Source organism: Elephas maximus, chromosome 22 (genome assembly GCF_024166365.1).
Source record: "Elephas maximus indicus isolate mEleMax1 chromosome 22, mEleMax1 primary haplotype, whole genome shotgun sequence".
NCBI classification, from domain to species: domain Eukaryota; kingdom Metazoa; phylum Chordata; class Mammalia; order Proboscidea; family Elephantidae; genus Elephas; species Elephas maximus.
The window spans coordinates 76,621,088-76,644,019 of record NC_064840.1 but is presented as its reverse complement, the minus strand read 5'-3'; the positions used below and the strand labels follow the sequence as shown (position 1 = coordinate 76,644,019).

Below are 22,932 nucleotides of genomic sequence, written 5' to 3'. Positions count from 1 at the left end.
GTGCTCTGGCCTTGGCCTCTCCAAGTCCCAAATTTCTAGTAATACGGGAATAATTTTGACCTCATAGAATTGTTGTATAAAACACTGAAATGATAGCTGCTCCTGCTGCTAGGGATGATGGTGGTAGTAATCCCCTCCACTGTTTGTATAATTCTAGTGGCTTGTTTTTAGAATTCTTTTCCAGGAAGTTGGATTATTTTGATCCCTTAAAACAAACAAGAAAGACCACTTAAAGTCAAGAGCCATCCTCCTGGAGTCTAGCTGTTGTAATTTATTTACAGGCTATGATGCTACAAGATTCTAGCCAACACTGACTCTAAATAAAACTTGCCTTACTCTTGGTAAGGAAGATATCACACATACCACAGCGTACTATTATTACCTTGGCTCCGTGACACACTAAAGCTCTTTGGGATACCAGAGGCATCGGAGTTGTGTTTACCCAGCTCCCAGATTGCCTTACATAAGGTCATCAGTCTCAGGTGCCACAGTGTCTGTCCTGGAAAGGAAGAGAGACAAAGCCCCTTCCATGCCCACTTACGAGATACAGTGCAGGAGAGGTGCTTTCCGTGTTCCTGCTTCCCCCCTCTTTGGCAGGTCTTGGGACACGATGAAGTGTTGCAGACTTGCTCTGATGAGGCAATGTGTCATTGCCAGGGTTTCCTCTGGGGAGAGTAGAGATGAGCCTGTGTTTCATGTTCATCTATGGTTATCATAAATTTCCTCATGTACTTAGAAAAAGATGCTATTTTGATGTGTGGTAAATTTGGTGTTTCAAATGGCAGGGAGGCGGATTACTTAGTATCCTCGTTGAGACAGTGGCTGTCCTTTTGAAGGAGCTAGAGCCCTAGTTCACACACTACACCCTTATGTACGCCAGATGGATTCAAGTTTTAAACATAAAAATTAAAACAATAAAAGCACTAAGAATATAGACTTGCACAGAAAAGACCTCTCCAGGAGCACCGGTGTAAAAAGAGCAATAATTATGGCAACGAAAGCTCTAAACTTCCCCCTCTGTCAGAAATATCGTACACGTTGTTAACAAGCAAACAGCAGACTGGGGTGGCATCAGCAACTTGTTTACTCTGTATTCAACTCTTCCAAGTCAGCAAGAAAAAGACAATGCCACAATTGAAAAATAAATGGACAGACGTGAAAGAAGAAACATGGAGAGCCAAGAAACCTATGGAAAAAAGTTTATAAAATGCTAATGAAAATAATGTGACATCATTTCTTCATATTTTTTTAATGGTGATGCTGGGTGTTGGAGAATGAATGAAGGAGAGGCGAACACACATACTCTGCTGTTGTTGTGTGCTGTGGAGCCGATCCTGACTCACAGCAACCCTACAGCACACGGTAGAACTGCCCCGTAGGGCTTCCTAGGCTGTGTTCTTTACAGAGGAGCCCTGGTGGCTTGGCTGCTAACTGAAGGGTTGGTGGTTTGAACCCACCAGCCGCTCCGTGGGAGAAGGATGTGGCGGGGTGCTTCCATACAGCTTTACAGCCCTGGAAGCCCTACGGGGCAGTTCTACTCTGTCCCCTAGGATTGCTATGACTCAGAATTGACTCGAGAGCAGTGAGTTTAGTTTGGTGTAGTCTTTATAGAAGCAGATCGCCAGGTCTTTTCTCCTGCAGAGCTGGTGGTGGGTTCGAACTGACGACCTTTCAGTTATCAGCTGAGTGCTTAACCATTGTGCCTCTGGGGCTCCTCACATACTTCTGTGGGGGTGTAAACTAGAGCAGCCTCTGTGGAAAGCACGTTAGTGACATAGGGCAAAAACCTTGTAACTACGAATTCTGTTTATCAGAACTGATTCCAGGGAAATAATTGATTTAGCAATTTATGGCTTTTCAGAATTTGAAATTGGGAAAAATTACCAATAGCCTGTATATTTTATGGTACTGGGTGTATATCTTACAGGAGTTGTTTAAACGATGCCATGTTCATTGACGTTTTAATGACATTTTGAAGGTATTAATATAACGACATAGAATGTTGTTTAATCTTATGAAATGATAAGTGTGAAATTTTTTATTTTGGTAGGTTTATTAAGTTTACATTAAATTTAAAAGCAAGGTGCAGAGTAGCGGGAGGTATGTTGTTGTTGTTAGGTGCCATCGAGTCGGTTCCGACTCACAGCGACCCTGTGTACAAGAGAATGAAACACTGCCTGGTCCTGCACCATCCTTACAACCCTTGTTCTGCTTGAGCTCATTGTTGCAGCCATTGTGTCAATCTACCTCATTGAGGATCTTCCTCTTTTCTGCTGACCCTGTACTCTGCCAAGCATGATGTCCTTCTCCAGGGACTGACCCCTCCTGACAACATGTCCAAAGTACGTAAGATGCAGTCTCGCCATCCTTGCCTCTAAGGAACATTCTGGCTGCACTTCTTCCAAGACAGGTTTATTCCTTCTTTTGGTGGTCCATGGTATATTCGATATTCTTTGCCAACACCACAATTCAAAGGTGTCAATTCTTCAGTCTTCCTTATTCATTGTCCAGCTTTCACATGCATATGATGCGGTTGAAAATACCATGGCTTGGGTCACCTTAGTCTTCAAGGTGACATCTTTACTCTTCAACACTTTAAAAAGGTCCTTTGCAGCAAATTTACCCAGTGCAATACGTCTTTTGATTTCTTGACTGCTGCTTCCATGGATGTTGATTGTGGATCCAAGTAAAATGAAATCCTTGACAGCTTCAATCTTTTCTCTGTTTATCATGATGTTGCTCACTGGTCCAGTTGTGAGGATATTTGTTTTCCTCATGTTGAGGTGCAATCCATACTGAAGGCTGTGGTCTTTGATCTTCATTAGTAAGTGCTTCAAGTCCTCTTCGCTTTCAGCAGGAAAGGTTGTGTCATCTGCATAACGCAGGTTGTTAATGAGTCTTCCTCCAATCCTGATGCCCCATTCTTCTTCATATAGTCCAGGTTCTCGGATTATTTGCTCAGCATACAGATTGAATAGGTATGGTGAAAGAATACAACCCTGGTGCACACCTTCCTGGACCTTAAACCATACAGTATCCCCTTGCTCTGTTTGAATGACTGCCTCTTGGTCTATGTACAGGTTCCTCATGAGCACAATTAAGTATTCTGGAATTCCCATTCATCACAATGTTACCCGTAATTTGTTATGATCCACACAGTTGAATGCCTTTGCATAGTCAATAAAACGCAGGTAAACATCCTTTAGGTATTCTCTGCGTTCAGCCAGGATCCATCTGACATCAGCAATGATATCCCCGGTTCTACGTCCTCTTCTGAAGCCAGCCTGAATTTCTGGCAGTTCCCTGTTGATATACTGCTGCAGCCATTTTTGAATGATCTTCAGCAAAATTTTGCTTGCGCGTGATATTAATGATATTGTTCTATAATTTCCACATTCGGTTGGATCACCTTTCTTGGGAATAGGCATAAGTATGGATCTCTTCCAGTCAGTTGGCCAGGAAGCTCTCTTCCATATTTCTTGGCATAGACGAGTGAGCACCTGCAGCGCTGCATCTGTTTGTTGAAACATCTCGATTAATATTCCATCAATCCCTGGAGCCTTATTGTGAGGTATAGAAAAATTTAATTTTCTGTTTTTTTTTCTTAAAAATATTCTATAATGAACATGTATTTTTTTTTTTTTAAACGCTGTATGTAAGTATGGGAGAAAGATGTGGCAGTCTGCTTCTGTAAAGATCACAGCCTTGCAAGCCCTGTGGGGCAGTTCTACTCTGCCGTACAGGATTGCTATGAGTCGGAATCGACTCGATGGCAACAGGTTTGGTTTTTTTGGTCTTTTCCTTCTAGGAAGTATATATTATTAAAATAGATGTAACTGTATCATAAAAATAGCTGCTCCTTAATTGGTTATCTCAATGAGTGAATATGTGCGAAGATTTTAAGACAGTGCCTGGCACACAGCAGGTGGCCTGGAGGAATTGGCAGTTATCATCAGGGCGGCACCTTTGCTTTGGCCCCAGAGTGCCACCGGGGGGCAGACTATGTTAGGGAAATAATTGAAACCCAGCTTGTGCCAGTTCTTAGTTCTTTATTAAACCTTCCTACTTTGTGTGTGTGTGTGCTTTACTGTACCAACAACGACAACTGTGGTTGATTTTTGCCTTTTCTTTCTGACTGGCACTATTTCTCTTTATTCTTACAGCACCTTGCTCTGCTGTTAAAAAAAAAAAAAATTTTAAACAAAATTAGCTTTTCATATGTGCCGTCTAGCTTAGTGTAGTTCAAGTAGAATTTTTAATGCATATGGTGAATTGGTGATTACATGCTTATGTCTTCTTTCGGGTATTCTAGGCTGAAGTATTGCCCCTTTGGTCAGGGTAATTTTAATTTAGATTTCACTTAACAAAACCCAAACTTCTGCCCTATGGGGTGGTGTTAGGTCTGTTTTTAACAATATCCACATTTGATTCTGTTCACCTGTTTATAATTTTAATGCTGATTGGTATTTAGGATTCTAAAGGTTTCTTTTGGGGACTTGTGGCAATGTTTTCAGTGAGTAGGATCTGGAAGGGAAAAATGTTGCTGTTTGTAATAATAATAATGGAGTGAAAAGGCAACACCTAAATGTAGCTTTTCTTGACTTTAATTCCTTGATTATTTGTGCTTCAGTTGCCATGGTGCAGTGTTTTTAGAAGACTAGTTGTCTCTGTAAGAACAAATTGTATCTTCCACACAGCTAGCCCTTCACAGGTTATTGGCTATGTCTTTCTTGTTGACAACCTCTGAAATGATAGGCTAGCTGGTTGAGTCAAGAGGCAGGAGGAATAACTCAAATTTTCCTTTCCTGCCCATCTCCTTTCCTCTTCACCCTAAATGCTCTATAGAATGTCTAAAAGGATAACCGGTATCCACCCGTTGTAATAGAAGGATCATTTATAGTTAGCAATTTCTGCATTTATTTTTGTTACTGAGACTTACAGGAAATCTTGGGAACAGACATAGGCCATTTCTCACACATTGTTTTGCTGAACTTTTTAATACTAATAAAGGTTTTGGAGCCAGCTTCAATATAGGGTGAGAATTTGGGTTATTCGAGTTTACTAGTTTTGGCTTTGCTTAAACGAGAGTATTGCTGGTGTAATTTTCTGATATCCATGTCATCATCTTTTATTTCTTTTTTTCCCTTTGCCGTTATATTTTTATATACTTTACAAACCACTCTACTGACATAAAAATTTAATAGCTACAGCAAGGAGGGCACATAACCTTCCCTCCCCACATTCCCTTTCTCGAGGTATCACTCTGAGGGATCATCCGGTTGTCTATAAATGCAATTGGTCACGGAGTGTAGTCTTTAGAACCCTGCCTATCTGATGGACTAGTTCTCATTCCTCTGCAGCTGTGCTCTAGTAGAGAAATTGTTTATCCTTCTACTGTTGGTTATTAGTGAGGTCCCCAGCTCAGGAGTATTAAAGTTGAACTTTCATGTTTTATCGATCTGTCGTTAATAATGTAGAACAGAAATTTTGTTAATATTGTAATTGGGCACATTTGTTCCTTGAAGCCATTTATTTTTTCAAGATACCAGATTTGTATATAGGTTTACGTATAAAATATCTGGGAAGAGATACTCAGTGTTATTAATATACATATAATAAAAATTTTTAAATCAGGACAGGAATTTCTTGAATGAAATCTAAATTTTTTTTCTAATCACTGAATAAACACGAGGCACCTGAAATAGCTAATTCCCCGTAACAGTCTGCCAAGTAGTTGCAGGATCCGTGACATAATTGGCTGTTACATAAAGCTCCTAAGACCACCCACTTCTCCTCCCCTTTCCCATTTACCATGGGAACCATAACAGCCCCATAAGCATGGGCAGTGTGATGTCATCCCGAGGCTGCTACTCTCTGGATGCTGAGAGGAGATTCTCTTCAGAGGAAAAGCCTTGTTTTGACAACACCTGGGAGCGAAAACAGAAGCCAGGAATACTTGCACAGCTCTGGGTTTTTCCCCTTTCGTGTCTATGAGGTGGAATGCCGTTAGCTGTGTAGCCAAGTTTTCCCTCGCTATGTTTCTTGCTCTCTGAGATTCTTGAGTTTGAAAAGACAGTATGTGATAGTCCCCGGACGTTGTTTCTTCGCTGAATTCTCCCCACCTGCTCTGAAGACATGCTGTTGTCTCTCAAGCTCTCCTTATCCACCATCCACGTACGACTGACTGCCAAAGGCTTGCTTCGAAATCTCCGGCTCCCTTCAGGGTTCCGGAAAAGCACGGTCATTTTTCACACAGGTTGGTCTTGCCTGGATCTCTACGTAGTGTTGCCTGGGAAAAGCTTGGTTAGCTCTGCAGCTGTTTAGTGGAGTTTTCCGGAGGAGATGGATATTTGGGGGGAAAGAAAACTCCCGAATGGGAGAACTAGGCTTGTGTAAAATTCAGTGCAGTGTTTTCTGTTACTTTCATCCCAGGAGTGAATACTTGCATGTTTGCAACCAGATGTGAGCTGCGTTTGTCTTGCAAAATTGTTACCTCGCTGCTCCCTAGCTCTTTTATCTGATGCAAACCGATCTGTGAAAATCAACACCTGTTAAATTGCATTATAATTTCCAGCGCTTTTCAAAATAGCACACATGCCCATGAAGAAGAGTGTTTCTCTTTCCCTGAAAGGAAGAGAGAAAATGGGAGGATTTCTGTCATTTTTCATTATATAGTTTCTCACTGAGATTCTGAGAGGTCATTTAAATATACCGAAAGATCCAGTATTCGAAACAGTTCTGGAATAAATCACCCTCATGGCTGTGGAGAGGTAATAAGTGAACCAGAAGTTTTGTTTTCCAGTCTTCATAGTGAAAATTCTTAGGCTCACAGAGGACTGACTGCCTCTGATGTTTATGTTCATCTCTGCTTTCTTATTTTGTGTGCCTGAGGTGGAAATAAACTCAGTGTATTTGTTTAGGCATATGCAAACCTGCCTGGCCCCCTTCAGGGAGTTCAGTTGCCCCTCTTGCTGTATACAGATGATATTTACAACTGTGCTAAATTAAGGTGATTTTATTCTGTGGAGGCCAGGATGCTGTCATGTTTGCTTTTGGCTGATTCCTGTTGACTGTAATAGGATTGTTTTGCCAGGATGTAGATGGAGGATATTTTTTTTTTGTTTTTGTTTCATGTGCGTGCCAGCCCTTACACATCTTGTTTTTCACTTGGCTCGCCTCTGGCCCTAGTGAATTTTTTTTTTTTTTAGCCAACTGTTTTCAGTTTTCCCAGAAGCATCTCCCTCCTCTGTGGGATAATTCTCATTTTTTTCCAGCACCTCTTCTTTGTGTTTCATAACTCCCCTTGACCTGTCATTTGAGTCTGCCAGCCTTTCCCTCTGGGTCTGAGCTGACAGCTGAAGGTAAATGCGGTAAGCTGGGAGACACACACAGACGCTGCCTTCCTCTCCCGGCCGAAGTGCCACCATGACTCTTTCAACCTGAAAAAATAAAAATGTGAAAAATAAGTAGATGAATAAAAGGGTGCCCTGTGTTTGGAATAATTCATATTATCTAAAATAGCACTATAGGGTCACTGTCAGAACCGACCTAACAACTACGACAGCAACAACAGAGCACTAAATAGCTTCTACTTTTAACTAGTTTTTTTTTATTATTATTATTTTTTAAGTAATATAATGCATGCTCTTAGTTGAAAGAAAATCAAACAGTGCAGAAGGTTGTCCAACTCCAAGGAAGCCTTTTTCTTCCCCAGGCCCCTTGCCGTCTTCTTGGAGGACCAGCTACTCACCTGGTTTTTGTGTATACTTTTAGTAATTTTCTAATCATATAGAAGCCTATGTAAGTCTTTTATATTCTTTTTTGTTATACACAGATGGAAACATACTGTATATATGGTTCTTTGCCTTTTTAAAGTTTTAATATCTCTTAAATTTTTGTAACATTTATGTACCGTCTCCTTTTTGACAGTCATGTAACATCTCAGGCTGGGGTGAACCATGATATATTTAACCAGTCCTCTGTCGGTGGCCATTTCAGGTTGTTTGCCATATCTTCATGAGAGACATAGCTTTCCAAGGCAGCTTAAGCCACAGAAGCAAAGGTCTTATTACCAGAATTTGGTTAGTAGTGATATTTTAGGTACATTATATTTTTTGAGTTAATATAAAAATGTTTTGAAACAATTACTTGATTACAGTCTAAATTTTTAGAACTAGCATATGCTTAAGGGTGATCTGGTCTAACTTATTTTACAACAGGAAGTCCAAGGGCCACAGAGGCTAGTTAAGTTTCCCAAGGGCATACAGTAAGTGGCAGAGATGGGACGTAAACCTGGGGCCTTGGATTAGAATTTTTGGTTTACGGATTTTCCTGGCTGTGGATTTTTCCGTAATTCTGTTAGACTGAGTGAATCGTAGTCATGGAGAAAAAATACTGTGTGTGGGAAGCATTTAAAAATTCTGTAAAGAATGTAATTAGATTTATCCCCAGGAAGAATCTTTTGTGAGCCTTATCCATGTTGTATAATTTTAAGGCCTGAGAGGTCTTCCAATAAAACAGATGTTAAAGCCATCACAATATTCTTATATGTGTGGGCAGTAAGTAGTAACTTTATTAGTATTCTTAATTAAAGAAGGTAAAACCCTTAATGGCAGTGGTGTTGATCTAGATTCCAAGAATCCTGGGTTGTAGCTATGGTTCTGCTAGTAACTGAATGAATAGCCTTGATCACTCAACCTCACTGGGCTACAAAATAAGGGATTTAGATGAGATGACCTCCAGAACCCTTTACCCTCAAATCCGTAAATTTTCTGGCTGCAGGTTAAAAAAAAAAAAAAAAAACCTGGGTATATTATTGATACTGCAGATTCCTCTTGTGTGAACCAGTTCTCTCTCTCTGCCTCCCAAACTGAGCGTATTCTCCTGGTTTACCTTCTTCTCTTCATGGCGCCATATTGGATCTTGGAACCTCAGTCACCTTCGGATCATTATTCTTGCTCATTTATCCACAGCCAGGTAGTTGTAATATTCTAAGACTCTTTCCTTTGGAATTGCAGTTTGTTTTTACCCCCTGCCACTGCCCGGGTTCAGACTTTATTAAGTTGAAATATTTGAAATTCCTCTTCTTAAACTAAAAAACCTGGTCAAGTGTCAGCAATTTTGTGTCATTCAGCCTAATACTTGGGTTTATTTGGGGATTTTTTTTATTTGGTCTGTGCTGCCAGCCTTTTACCAGCTTCCAAACTTTCACGTTGTAGGATTGATTCTTTCATTTCATAAATAGGTATTTATTAGACATGTACTTTGTGTCAGGCACAGTGCTAGGTGCTGAAAGTACAGCCAGGACTAAGTCAGACGTGGCTCTTGTCCTCACACGCCCCACTGTTGAATAGAGGGAGACAGATACAGAACATAAAGTGATCATGGTAAGACATACACTACCTGCCCAGGCAGCCGTTAACCAAAAGGTCGGCGGTTCGAATCCACCAGCCGCTCTTTGGAAACCATATCGGGCAGTTCTACTCTGCCCTGTAGGGTTGCTATGAGTCAGAATCGACTCGATGGCAACGGGTTTGGTTGGTTTTTAGTCTTTGTAGCACAGGCAGGTAAAAGAGGGAATAGAGTCGTATTATAGCAGCTACTACAGATAAAAGTTATTTCTCAAAAGCTAATATTAGCCTCTTATAAATGAAGGGGGTGTATTATTTATTTAACAAGTTGAATCTTGCGACAAATCTTGCTCTTTCTTTCCTCTGTTACGATATGAATGTTTTTCGGTAATGATGACCTATTTCGTAAATTTCGTAATTAAATGCTTTCAAGTTCCTTTGTTGTTTGGGCATATGAAGATGATAAACTTTGATCTCTCAGGTAAATTAATTTTTGGTTATAAAATAATTCATTGAGAAAATGTTCTCAAATGTGATTTTTATATATTAAAATATGTTAATAAAAAGGATATTAATTTTATTAATAGTTCATTTATGTTGAGTAGCCAATTTATGTGTCGTTAAAGTGACAGAAAATAAACTTTAATTGCTCTTATGTTTCTCTCACTATACAACATAGAAGTCAATAAAGATATTTTAGAAAACTACCATAAAAACTCATATATATGTGTATATATATGTATTTTACGGTATGTGTTTATATTATATGCACACTCCTCACTATTTGACATTGTTATTATGTGAAAGACCTAGTTATTATGTGAAAATCGGCATTATGTAAAAATGGAGGATGACTACATCATTACATAACTGCCAAACCACTGAGAATCATGGCCCAGCCAAGATGACACATAACTTTAACCATCACGGCCAGCGTTACCCTCACCTTGGACTTTGGCATTCATTACTAGCAGACACATGTTATTAGTATGCAAAATAGTCAGATGGTAGATTTTTTTACTGTTGTTGTAAATGTAAAATATCAGATAATGAGATAGTCAATAAGTGAGTAGGTGTGTGTGTGTGTGTGTGTGCATACACACAAGGAGTCCTGGTTTCGCAGTGGTTAAGCACTCAGCTGTTAACTGAAAGGTTAGTGGTTTGAACCTGCCAGCAGCTCCGCGGGAGAAAAGACGTGGCAATCTGCTCCTGTATGGATTTCAGACTAGGAAACCCTATGGAGCAGTTCTGCCTGTCCTGTAGGCTTGCTATAGGGTCACTTTGAGTCAGCACACGACAGAAACAAAACACACACACATATTTGTTAGATTTTGTATGTAAAAAGATGAACAATTCAATCATCGGTAGAATACAAAAGAAATGAAAAGGACCAAAATGAAGAATAACAGAGGTGGCCTTCGCTGGGCCACTCTTTTATTTCACTCTGAATCTTTTCAGCGTCCTTGAAAGCAATCTTGGTGATTCTGTGGGCCTCTTAACACATTGGTAAGCATTTACTAAGTCTCGGTGTTGTGAATGATGTTACCCTAAAAACGTTTCGTCGTAGATCGACGCTAAGTTCCTGTAGCTATGGAGGCCTTACAGCTATGCCTTTGCTTTTACATGAAAATGTGCCCATCTATAACTGTGCATTGGCGAAGTGGTTAAGAGCTCGGCTGCTAACCAGTACGTCAGCAGTTCAAATCCACCAGCCACTCCTTGGAAACGCTGTCGGGCAGTTCTGCTCTGGCCCTATTACAGGGTTGAAATGAGTTGGAATTGACTTGACAGCAGTGGATTTGTTTTGTTTGTTTTAAAAGACAGTGAAGTGTTTAATGAATTTTCATTCATACTAGATAATATTGTAAGTTTTCAAAAGTTAGATGTTAAAAGAGACAAATGGTTTCACAGTATGTCTGAATCTCAAAGGCTGCAGATAGCTACAGTTTCACTGCTCCAAAGTGTGTTGTAATGTAGTATCTATTTCCACATAGATAAATGGGAACAAAGGGCAGTGTTTTTCCTCAGGAGAAACAGCGAGCTGTATATGGGAAGTTCTTATTAAATTAGAATAATTGGAATATTATTCTTGTTAATTGAGTTTTAGTAGGGAATTGCCCTATAAATGAAATAACATATATTATGATACGTTTTTTGCTCTAAAGTATTTTTTGGAGCCACAAAGAATATTTTATTTTGTGCATGCACACGTTACTTGTTTTAATAGGTTAAGAAAGCAGGTGTGGTTTTAAGCGTGTTCAGAATTGAGCGTCATTTTACTGTGTCTGTCTTAGGGGATGCTTTGGATTATTTCAGAACACGAGGGTCCTTTTTGTGAACGTCACTGGTTACACTGGGGAAGTCGAGGCCAATAGAGCTTTCCTTTGGGTGAAGGATTTGCCTTTTTTATATTGCTCCTGGGTTAGCTGGCTTTTAGGCACATCTTTCTTAAGTTGCTTTGCCCTAACGCTTAGTATTTTGAGAATGACATTCTCTTTTTATTTATTGTTTATATTATAAAACAAAAAAAACCAAACCGGTTGCTGTCAATTCCAACTCCTAGCAGCCACATAGGGTTTCCAAGGAGCAGCTGGTGGATTCAAACTGCCGACCTTTTGGTTAGCGGCCATGACTCTTAACCACTGTGCCAGCAGGCCTCCGCATTGTTTATATTATAGACAGTCCTAATGCTGAATGTTTTAATTGGCTACGTTAGTTTGTGTTTTCCATTGTAAGATCATGCATTGTCTTCAATATACAATAATAAGATTTTTTTTTAACCTACTTTAGTGCATATTTGAGATTTTTCCCCCACTTAGGTCCTATGTCTACACGTTCCTTGATTTAGGCACGCTGCTTTGCTGGAGGCCCTGTTTGACAAAGACCATGTGATGGCGACCTGGCTGCAGGGGTAGGGATACCATCTGTGGCTATGGAGCACTGACCCACAGTGGGGACATCCCCTGAGCTGGCCCCCTTAGGATGTGACAATCACAGAAGAGGCAGCATTTAAGTTTAGAAACAGTAAGTGCACTAGGAGCAGGCACCGCAAGTAGAAAGGCCTTGCAGAAAGTGTCTTCTTATTTTGGAATCAGTTCTTAGGGACAGAATGTTATCCTTGGTACTGTAGTCATTCACGTGTTAAATTAAAAAGGACACCTTATTGATACATGTTGTCATTATTGAAATAAAACTGCTTAGTGTAAGCAGGCATTGTGATACTGAACAGTTTTTTAGGTACCTGGTAAATCACATTGATCAGTAAGACAAAAGCAAAAGTCAGTTTTTCCCCCCACCGTTAGCCACATGAAGGGTAATGTTTAGTATTTTAGGAACAAGAAAGCCAACGCAGGTGTCTGCTGGCTTGTGAGATGGCACCCCCTAACATAAGTGAGATCTCGGTGATGTATGTTATTCATTTCCTTAGGCACTGAGACAAGACCTAGCCAACTGATGTGACCAAGTATGATAACAAAAGGTACTTCTTTCCTAATAGAAGTTAAAATAAACATTCAGAATTTCTTTCCTACTAAAATTGATGTTTTAATGAAAATTTTTGTTTGCTGTGTGATTGGAATAAAAATAATTTCATTCAGTATCTCCAGAATATTTAATGTACAGGTCTAAAGTTGTGTTCCTTGCAGATTTTTGTGTGTGTGTGGTTCCATTTTTATGGCATTCTCTTTTAGGCTCAAAACAAATCCATAAACTTCTCATGTTTTAAGATGGACTTTTAGTTTATTTAAAAATCTCATCTAATTGAGGAAGATAATACCTTCTTAAAAGTACTTTTGAATTTCAACATCCTGAGAGTGAATCCTTATTAACTTTTTTTTGTGGTTAGTAGTCCATGTTAGGTGCATGAGAACATGAGAAATGTGTATGTGTGTGTGTTTCTTTTTTCCCCTGCTAGCTACCTGGAAAACACAGTCAAGTTTGGACTGCTCTCTAAATGAAAAATATGTAAGCATAAATATCCTGAAACGGGAGTTTTTTAATGACTATACCTTCTGTTCGCTCATGTGTTTATTATAAAAAAGAAAAATCCTTCTGCATATAACCTAATACATTGCAGCAAATTTTAGCAGTGTAGTACTGTAAAGCTTTAAGTGCTAAGTTGTCTTAAAGCCCTCCCAAAGAATTGGCTTCACTAATTTTAAAATTCGAAACGATGTTCGTGGAACTTGAAATGCTCCATATTAACGAAATGCCAGTCTGTCTAGAAATAGAAAAATACCATATGTGGCTCTTAAATTACAATTAAGTCTTTTACAATAAATAATGAAAAGGACAGTAGAAAGGCATTATATAAATTTAAACTAATAATGGATGACATGACTGCTATTTTTAAAAGCATTTTGCTAAGACTGTACGGGTCACCATGGGTTCACCGTTACATCGATGCCCATAGAGATGTGTGTTAATACGCTGGTATGGCAGGCTCCATACTCAGGACAATGGAGAATAAAGAGCTGCTCCTCAGGAAAAATAAATGGCAAGCGGTTAAATTTGGCGTGCGTACAGGGCAGTAGAAATATGTAGAACAAAATTCAAATTCACAAAAAAAGACCAAGCTTACAGGTCTGACAGAGACTGGAGGAACCCCTGAGGCTCTGGCCACCTGGACGCCCTGCTGACTCAGAACTGAGGCCACTCCTGAAGTCCGCCTTCCAGCCAAAGGTTAGGCTTATAAAACAAACAATAACACACATGAGGGACATGCTTCTTCGTTCAGCCAAGTATAGGAGACAAATGGACAACACCTGCCCAAAAGCTAGGTGTGAAGGGACTGGAAAACTGGATGTATAGACACAGGGATTCCGGGATGTAAAGGGAAAGGGGGAGAGTGTTGACACATTGCGGGATTGAACCAATGTCACAAAACAATTTGCGTATGAATTTTTGAATGAGAAACTAATTTGCCCTGTGTAAACTTTGACCTAAAGTACAACACAATTTTAAAAAATGGCATTCTTTATGGAGCCAGGTGAGTTTAGAACAGACTATTTTTGGAGACACCAGAGCCGAGTGTTAGGGGGTGTCATAACGCCTCCTCAGCCCATCCTGCACCAGACTCCCTCTTACCCCCCTTCCCATGATCTAATCTGCTTTTCTTTATGTTATTTCCTGCCTGGAAACCCCTGACTCATCCTGGATCCCTCCTGATCCAGCTGATTACTAAAGTCCTCCTGCTCTGCCTCAGAAACACCTTCTTCTGTTCATGCCTATTCTCCCTGCTGCCGACCTGGGCAGTTACAGTAGCCTCCCTCCTGGTCCCCCTGCTTCCGGTCTTGCCCCTTCAGACCTTCTTTCACAGGATCTCCAGTCCCCTGCTCGGCTCTGTTCTCTGCTGCCTACAGGAAGCTTCCAGCCGCTGCATGTTACTCTAACGTCAGAAGGCTGGCTTGGTGAGACCGCGGAATCCAGGGGCCCTTGAGCTTCTGAGCCTTCGCATTCGCGGTCTTTCGTGCCTGGGACGCCCTTACTCTGCATGTCCCCTGTTCATCTCCCGTGAGATGTGCAAATGTTGATGCAGCTCCGTCTCTGGGAAGCCTTGCTTACTGCTTCGCCTCTGGGTGTCTCTCTGTCCGTCCATCTGTACTCCCATCTCATTGTGTACATAACTCTATGAGCCACTTACCAAACTGCTTTGTCGTTGTTGATGGCCTTTTTCTGCCTTCGCTGCACAAAAGTTCCTTGACGGTGAGGACCAAGGCGTTGGGAAGACATGCAGTAGACATCTACAGAATGAACAGTGTCTGTTGGGTGATCGTTTCATACCTGGATACTCACTCGTATTGGAAATGGCATGGCCTAATAATTTGCATTTTAATGCTTTTTGCTTTTCTTTGTGGGATATCCCAGAATAAGCACCCGTCACCAAACGCTGAGGAAACGCTGACAGAACTTGTATAGAGATGAGTGCCCATTTTAGGGCTTTTGGTTGTGCAGGCTCCGGTAAGGCAGAAAGAAGGGAATCGGCTCTCTGTCCAGGCTGCTGGTAGAGATTCAGAGAACCCCCAGAACCCGCACTTCATCACCTAAGCTTTATTACCCCACAGACATTATTTTTCCCTGCAGTACCTAGTGAACAGCATGTGCGCCTTGAAATTCACACGTGACAGACGTTTCAGCAGAGATACTTAGTGTCTTCATGTATTCCTGTACGTTGTTGTTGTTAGGTGCCATCGAGTGGATTTCGACTCATGGCAACCCCATGTGATAAAGTGCAACTGCCTGATAGGGTTTCCTAGGCTGTAGTCTTTATGGGAGCAGATTGCCAGGTCTTTTTTTTGCAGAGCCTCTGGGTGGGTTCGAACGCCAACCTTTCAATTAACAGCCAAGCACTTAATCGTTGCCACCACCGGGGTTTGTCCCCATACATACCACCCTTTGATTTGTGCCCCTCTCCTGTCCTCCACAGCTCCAGGGCAGGCCCATCCCTTCAAAGCAAAGCCATCACGGGCTCCACTGGGAGAAATCGCCAAGACACTTGCCCCCTGCTTCTTCTGCCAAAGTTTCCTTTATCAAAATAAGGAATGTTGCTTCCCATGACCTTTCCCAGTGCCCTAATGATAAATAATAGTGAGATTTTATTTTGATTATTTCAACTTCTGTATTTTCCCTGTTCTTTCTTAAAATTTTTTTTTTCCTGAGCTGTTTTGCAATTATGGAACTAGTACTATATTTGCAAACACTGTGTGAAGGCCCAGTAACTTTTCTTCATTGTATAAAACAATACTAAAACAAAACCAAAAATATCTCATTTCAGGTTCTATATTGTGAGAAACACAGCGACTTAGACTGCACCTGCCTGCCTGTTTTTCCCTACAGGGTTTTGGTGCCCTAACAAGCTGGGGTGTAGCAGGCTGCAGTGTCTCTGCGTGGTGCAAACGGTTAACCACTCAACTACTAACCAAAAGGTTGGCGGTTTGAAACCATGCAGAGGTGCCTCAGAAGGAAAGCCTGGCCTGGCTGTCTTAGGTCACAGCCATGAAAACCCTGTGGAGCAGTTCTGCTGCAACCCATGTGAGGTCACCATGAGTCGGAATCGACTCAGCAGTCACTGAGGACAAACACTGGGCCACCTACAGGAAGATCACGGTTGCCTGAAGGGCAAGGACTTCCAGAGTTCGCTGAGATATCAGGCAGTCCCCATTCTGTCCCATGTCATCTCAGGGACCTGCCTGTATGTTCAAGGTCCAGATTTCTGGGTCCTTGTTACGATATAAAGCTCTGCAAAGGGCATCAGCAGTTTCCTCCTGGTCTATTCACTGATTTGGGAACAAAGACCTGGACTTGATATTTTCAGAAGATTCCCAAAGATTATGAAATCAGGTCCTGACCAACTAGTCTGCCTACCTTTTTTTTTTTTTTTTCTCTTTTCAGTTCTAAGTTCTTCCACAGGAATTTGAGGCACCCTGGAATATACACATGATAATTAAAACTGTTGAAAGACCAGGTGATGGAAGGGAAGACGGGGAACCTCTCCACTGCTGCTCCTACCGCCCTGATGGAGCTGCCTTCTCGTCTTGCCTGAATACTGTAGTCGTCTCCAGACTACTCTGCCATGTCTTATTTTTGCAAACATCTCACCCCCACCTCCACCAGTTATTGATCTATAAAATACACATGATCCTGTGCAAAGCCTTCTGTGGCTCCCCATTGCTCCTAGGATCAAGATCCAAGTCCTTCCCACAGCTCACAAGGTCTTGTATCTCCTCCTGCTTGTCGTGTGTGTGTGTGTGTGTGTGATTTAGGTGAAAGTTTACAGAGCAAATTAGTTTCTCGTTAAACAGTTAATACATAAATTGCTTTGTGACATTGGTTGCCAACCCCGTGATGTGTCAACACTCTCCCCTTCTCCATCCCAGGTTCCCTGTTTCCATTCGTCCAGTTTTCCTGTCCCTTTCTGCCTTCTTGACTTTGCTTTTGGGCTGTTGTGCCCATTAGTCTCGTATACATGACTGAACTACAAAGCACGTCGCCCATGTGTGGTGTTGTTGGCCCTGTAAAAACCAAAACCAAACCTGTTGCCGTCAAGTTGATTCCAACTCATAGAGACCATATAGGACTGAGTAGAACTGCTTCATAGGGTTTCTAAGGAGTGGCTGGCAGATTCAAACTGCCAACCTTGTGGCTAGCAGCCGAGCTCTTAACCACCGTGCCACCAGATCTGTCTAATCAGTAGTGACTTCACAACTGAGTGAAAAGGGTGTCTGGGGGCCTTACTCTCAGTGTTTCTCCAGTCTGGTCTTTTTTTTGTGTGTGTGTGTGAGTTTGAATTTCATTCTACATTTTTCTCCTGCTCTGTCTGAAACCCTCTGTTGTGATCCCTGTCAGATCCCTGTCCCCCTCACTCCCAGCATCCAGTTACAAGCGGTCGTTCAGTGTCACAAATAAGCCACACATCTCCCTGCTTCAAAACCTGTGTGTGGCTGCTTCCTCTGCCCGGGGGCCTATTTGCCCTCACCCCCAGCTCCCCACTTCCATGGTTTTCATCTCAACCCCTCATTCATTCTTTAGATCTCAACTCACACTTCATTACTGTGAGGCAGCTTCCCCAGACTCCCAGGTTAGGCTTTCTGCTGAGTTCTCTCATGGTCCCTTGAACCCTTTTGATGGTATGCTCTCCACAGATGGTAATTACGTATCTGATTTTTTTCATTTGAGTATCCACCCCAGTTCCCTCACTGTGCTGCAGACTCCATTGTCCCAGGGATGTCTGCTTTGTGCGTTATCATATCTCAAGCACCTAAAACAGTGCCCAGAACATAGTAGGTTTTGGTAAATACTAGGTGAGTGAATGAGTAGGGCAATGAGTGTATTTAAAAAAAAGGCAACTTAGTTACTAGGTTTTGTGTTTAGTGGAGCCCTGGTGACACAGTGGTTAAGAGCTCGGCAGTTAACCAAATTGTCAGCAGTTTAAATCCGCCTTGAAAGCCCTTTGAGGCAGTTCTACTCTGTCCTACAGGGTTGCTATGAGTTGGAATCAACTCGATGGCAATGGCTTTTTTGTGTTTAATTTTATGAAAGCCAGGGCAAACTCTCCTGGTTGGTAGTTCCTGCCTTTAGCTTGATTTTAATAATTTGTAAGCCAGCAGATTCAGTAAATGAATCCTTGTCTTCCCTTAGCATAGTGTGTCTGCAGCAGCTAGCACATGATAGCGGTCAGCCCTGTCTTAATGACTAAGTCTTTCTCTCAAAAGATTCTTTTTAGTTGTGAGCTGGAGATCTGTATTCCTAAGTGTCATGAGCCATTCAGTTACTTTCTTTACAAAAATGATGAATAAATTCATTAAGCTAGCTTTAAATGTTATTAAGGAGACTCGTGAGTAGAAAGAACAGCAGTAGCAAGCAAACAGTGTCATGCAGTTGTTTTTCAAGTCATCACACGTCTCTTAGTCAGGACTTAAACTCCTGTGATGGAGGGTCAGTTCCTTAGAAAAAGTCATAGGAAGACTGGCTCAGAAATGATAGTGGTAATTACCAGTATCATTGGTAATTGAGAAACATCTGAATCTGTGTAGAAGTCAACATTCTGTCGTAAGGTTGCTGGTTAAATTGAGTCTTTCAAGTTGGAACGTGTCCTAATAATAGGCATAATAAACAAGATATTTTATACTTTTAAATAAACCAAACAAACCCGTTGGCTTCAAGTCAATTCTGACTCACAGTGACCCTATAAGACAGAGTAAAACTGCCCAATAGGGTTTCCAAGGAACGACTGGTGGATTTGAACTGCCGACCTTTTGGTTAGCAGCCGAGCTCTTAACCACTGTGCTACCAGGGCTCCATACTTTTAAATACGGCTGCAATATCAAAACTGTAGAATGGTAGTAAGCAGAACGTGAGCACAAATTTTGGTTCATATAATAATGTTAATTTCATGTGAATAATGAATCCTGTAGGATTTAAGGGAAACCATTGCTTTTTTTAGTACAGTAAAACCTGAGAAACTGAGAACCTTGTAAGGCAGAGACCTGTCAGAGAAGGAAAATGCAAATATTTTCCACCAAATAAAAAGCGAAAGCAAAGTGGTGACTGCACCCTGTCAAAGGCAGAAAACTTGTGAGACCTGGAAAACAAGGCAGTCCCGTAGAGTTCCGGCTCTCACAGGCTTCACCGTAGCCGTGTTTCTGATCACTAGGGCTGTGAGTATCATTAGAGATTTTTGCATCATCTCTGATTTCCATTTGAGCAGGACTGAGGAGGAGAAGATACTCAAACTGGGTCAGCAGCCATCATGTGGTACAGTTTGTCCTTAGGGTTCGCAGTATATGGAGCAGAAAACTGAGGTATTAACACACTTTCCCAGCTCTGGGTGGAGGACAGTCTGTTAGTTTATTTGCTCTTTTGTTAAAATTTGAAGACATGTACTCTTGGAATATTGACATATCAATTTTTCTTTCCTCCTTAATTTTAAATCTTTTCGGACTCTTCACATACAAGTAAAACCCGTGTTACCAAGATTCCTCAAGGAAGAAACCCGACTGACTGTGTTTTCTTAGTGGTTAAGTGCTCAGGAATGATTTTAACAACATTTAAAAAATACATTTATTTACTTTTCAATTTTTGAATAGGTTAAACATTTTACGCCCATGGTTAGAAAGTGCAAAAAATAATCAGAACGCCTTTCATCTGTCTCGTTCTTATTCCCTTCCCCCAAAAGGAAAACCTTGTTTGTACCTTCAAATCTGTTCTATAATAATTTTTTATGTGTTTGTCTTAGTCATCTAGTGCTCCTATAGCAGAAATACCACACGTGGATGGCTTTAACAAGGAGAAATTTGTTGTCTCACAGTCCAATTTCAAGGCGTCAGCTCCTGGGGAAGGCTTTCTCTCTCTGTTGGCTCTGGAGGAAAGTCATTGCCATTGGTCTTCCCTTGGACTAGGAGCTTCTCTGCACAGGAACCTGGGGTCCAAAGGACGCACTCTGCTACTGATGCTGCTTTCTTGGTGGTATGAGGTCCCCAACTCTCTGCTTGCTTCTTTCCTTTTATCTGAGAGAAGCAGCAGCCTGGTGTCTAGGCAGCTTATGTTTTACTGAAGCAGTCACCTTCCTGCCCCTGCTTCTGTGGTTTGTTACTTCATTGCCGATGAAGGGGACACAGCAACAGGGAAAGTACAAATGAGAAAGCAGCTAAGAACTACGAGCCTTGCATGGTAGGAATGCAGTCAGACTTGGGCAGTTGATGCTCTTCAGGGTGTTTATGCAGGTTTATCAGAATGGAGAGTTATCATCGAATAAGATAACGAGATCATGACTGAATGTATTAAAGTAACATTTGTTAAGTTCTTGCAGGAATATTCTTGTTATGTACTGTGTCATGTTTCCCCTTCCCGGAGTGTACTGGAATGCGTGCCCATGAAGGTTTAGGAAACAGCAGAGACTGAGTCAGAGGCCAAGGCCCTTCACGTCTTTGGCCTCACTTTCTGTAACTAGGTTATCAAAAACAAACAAACAAATCTTCTGCTGCTGAATTTATTCCAACTCACAGCGACCCTACAGGACACAGTAGAACTGCCCCATAGGGCTTCCAGGGAGCAACTGGTGGATTCAAACCGCACACCTTTTGTTTAGCAGCCGAACACTTCTTGTTAGGTGCCATCGAGTCAGTTCCGACTCATAGCAACCCTGTTTACAACAGAACGAAACACTGCCCGGTCCTGCACCATCCTCACGATCATTGCTGTGTTTAAGCCCATTGTCACAGCCACTGTGTCAAGCCATCTCACTAAGGGTCTTCTTTTTCGCTGACCCTCTACTTTACCAAGCATGATGTCCTTCTCCAGGGACTGATCCTTTCTGATAACATGTCCAAAGTAATGTGAGATGTAGTCTTGCCATCCTTGCTTCTAAGGAGCATTCTGGTTGTACTTCTTCCAAGACAGATTTGTTCCTTCTTCTGGAAGTCCATGGTATACTCAATATTCTTTGCCAGCACCATATTTCAAAAGGCATCTATTCTTCTTTGGTTTTCCTTATTCATCGTCCAGCTTTCGCACGCATATGAGGCAATTGAAAACACCAAGGCTTGGGTCAGGCCCACCGTAGTCTTCAAGGTGACATCTTTGCTTTTTAACACTTTAAACAGGTCTTTTACAGCAGACGGTGAATGCTTGACCACCGCAAAAGAGAGTAAAAGTGAGAGCCCACCATCAATAGTAAAACACTATGTCCTTACTGTCGTTAGGTACGGTGGAATCGCTTCCGACTCCTAGCGACCCTGTGTACGACAGAACAAAACACTGCCTGGTCCTGCACCATCCTCACAATCGTTGCTATGCTTGAGCGCATTGTTGCAGCCACTGTGTTAATCCATCTCATCGAAGGTCTTCCTCTTTTTTACTGACCCTCTACTTTACCAAGCATGATGTCCTTCTCCAGGGACTGGTTCCTGTAATTACTAGTAAGTGTTATGTGACAGAATTTCTAGCAACATTTCAGGAGATGACATAAAATCAAGGAATAATAATCTTACAGGTATGTTGACAGATTGTCAAATATTCAGATTATTTTTCCGTTAATCTAAAAGTTACATTTTTCCTCCAGGACTTTAACATTGTGGCAATATTAACGTGGTGACTTCCTCCATCTGCCGTGGAAGTGGCAGTTATTGATGACCAACTATTAGTGATTACTGCTAATAAAGACAATAAATACTTTCTGCCTTGCATCAGGCATTTTTAAAACACAGTGGTTTGTTCAGTCGTTTTAGAACTGAGAATTTTCGAGTGTACAAACGTGAGTTTTTAGCTACGTAAAGCAGCAATAGAAAAGGAGAGCCTTTTTTCCTTTTTTAACTTAAAGCGTATATTGAGTATACTTTGGCGCTGGTTCTTGGAACATGAATACTAAGGTTTCTTTGTTTATTTTCTTTCAAGCATCGTTGTAGTTGTTTTCTTCTACTAGAGAAATTAGAGGAAATAATTATTAACTGCTTTTAAAGTTGTCTTAGATTTTTCGGTTACCTCAGGCTGTGGCTGCCTTAGGGAATGCCCATGTGAATAAGGACACATTTTAGGTTCTTGTGTCTTTTTTTTTTTTTCGCATTTAGATTTGTTTGGATTATTTGGCGTACTTACCTCAAGAACCTAACAGTTTGTTTCCTGTTTTTCCAAGTCTGTGTGATATTTTAAGTGACTGAGACATCCGGAATGGCTCCAAAACTGAGCAGTTTGCGTTCTATTTTAATTTAAAATAGAGTAATTCCCAGAGTACCCAGGTGTAAAACATGAATCATCCCTTAGCACGGCATTTTAGATGGATTTGAACTATTAACATGTGCTTTTAAAAAGGGATTTAAGCTTTTATTATGACTTGACAGAAACCCACCCTCAAAAAAAAACGACACTATCCATTTTCTACATTTTCTAGAAAATGGGTGGCATAGTTGAGTATAGTCCCCTCAGCAGTGAACTTGAGGGGCGAAATGTGAGTAGGTTTTCCATCCTGTGATGACTTATTAGAGATTAGGAAATGACTCATCTGCAGTGTAAATCTTTGCAATGACCCAGCCCTCAGCGGGGAACGGATGGGACGTTTATGGAGAACGTGTAGGAGGAGGGGAAAGCATTT

The 22,932-nt window shown here is 41.2% G+C and overlaps 1 protein-coding gene across 12 annotated transcripts in view; it reads left to right on the top strand.

Annotated features, from left to right (window-relative positions):
* MTUS1 (microtubule associated scaffold protein 1) overlaps positions 1-22,932 on the top strand; it is a 176,852-nt gene that overhangs the window by 119,385 nt on the left and 34,535 nt on the right. The window contains exon 1 of one of the 12 annotated variants that reach the window (XM_049865103.1): positions 5,552-6,256. The exons of the other annotated variants lie outside the window; for them this stretch is intronic. Coding sequence (XP_049721060.1) covers positions 6,136-6,256 — 121 coding nt within the window. The 5' untranslated portion in view covers positions 5,552-6,135. Of the gene's footprint in view, positions 1-5,551; positions 6,257-22,932 lie in introns of those variants that run through there. 12 annotated transcript variants of the gene reach the window in all.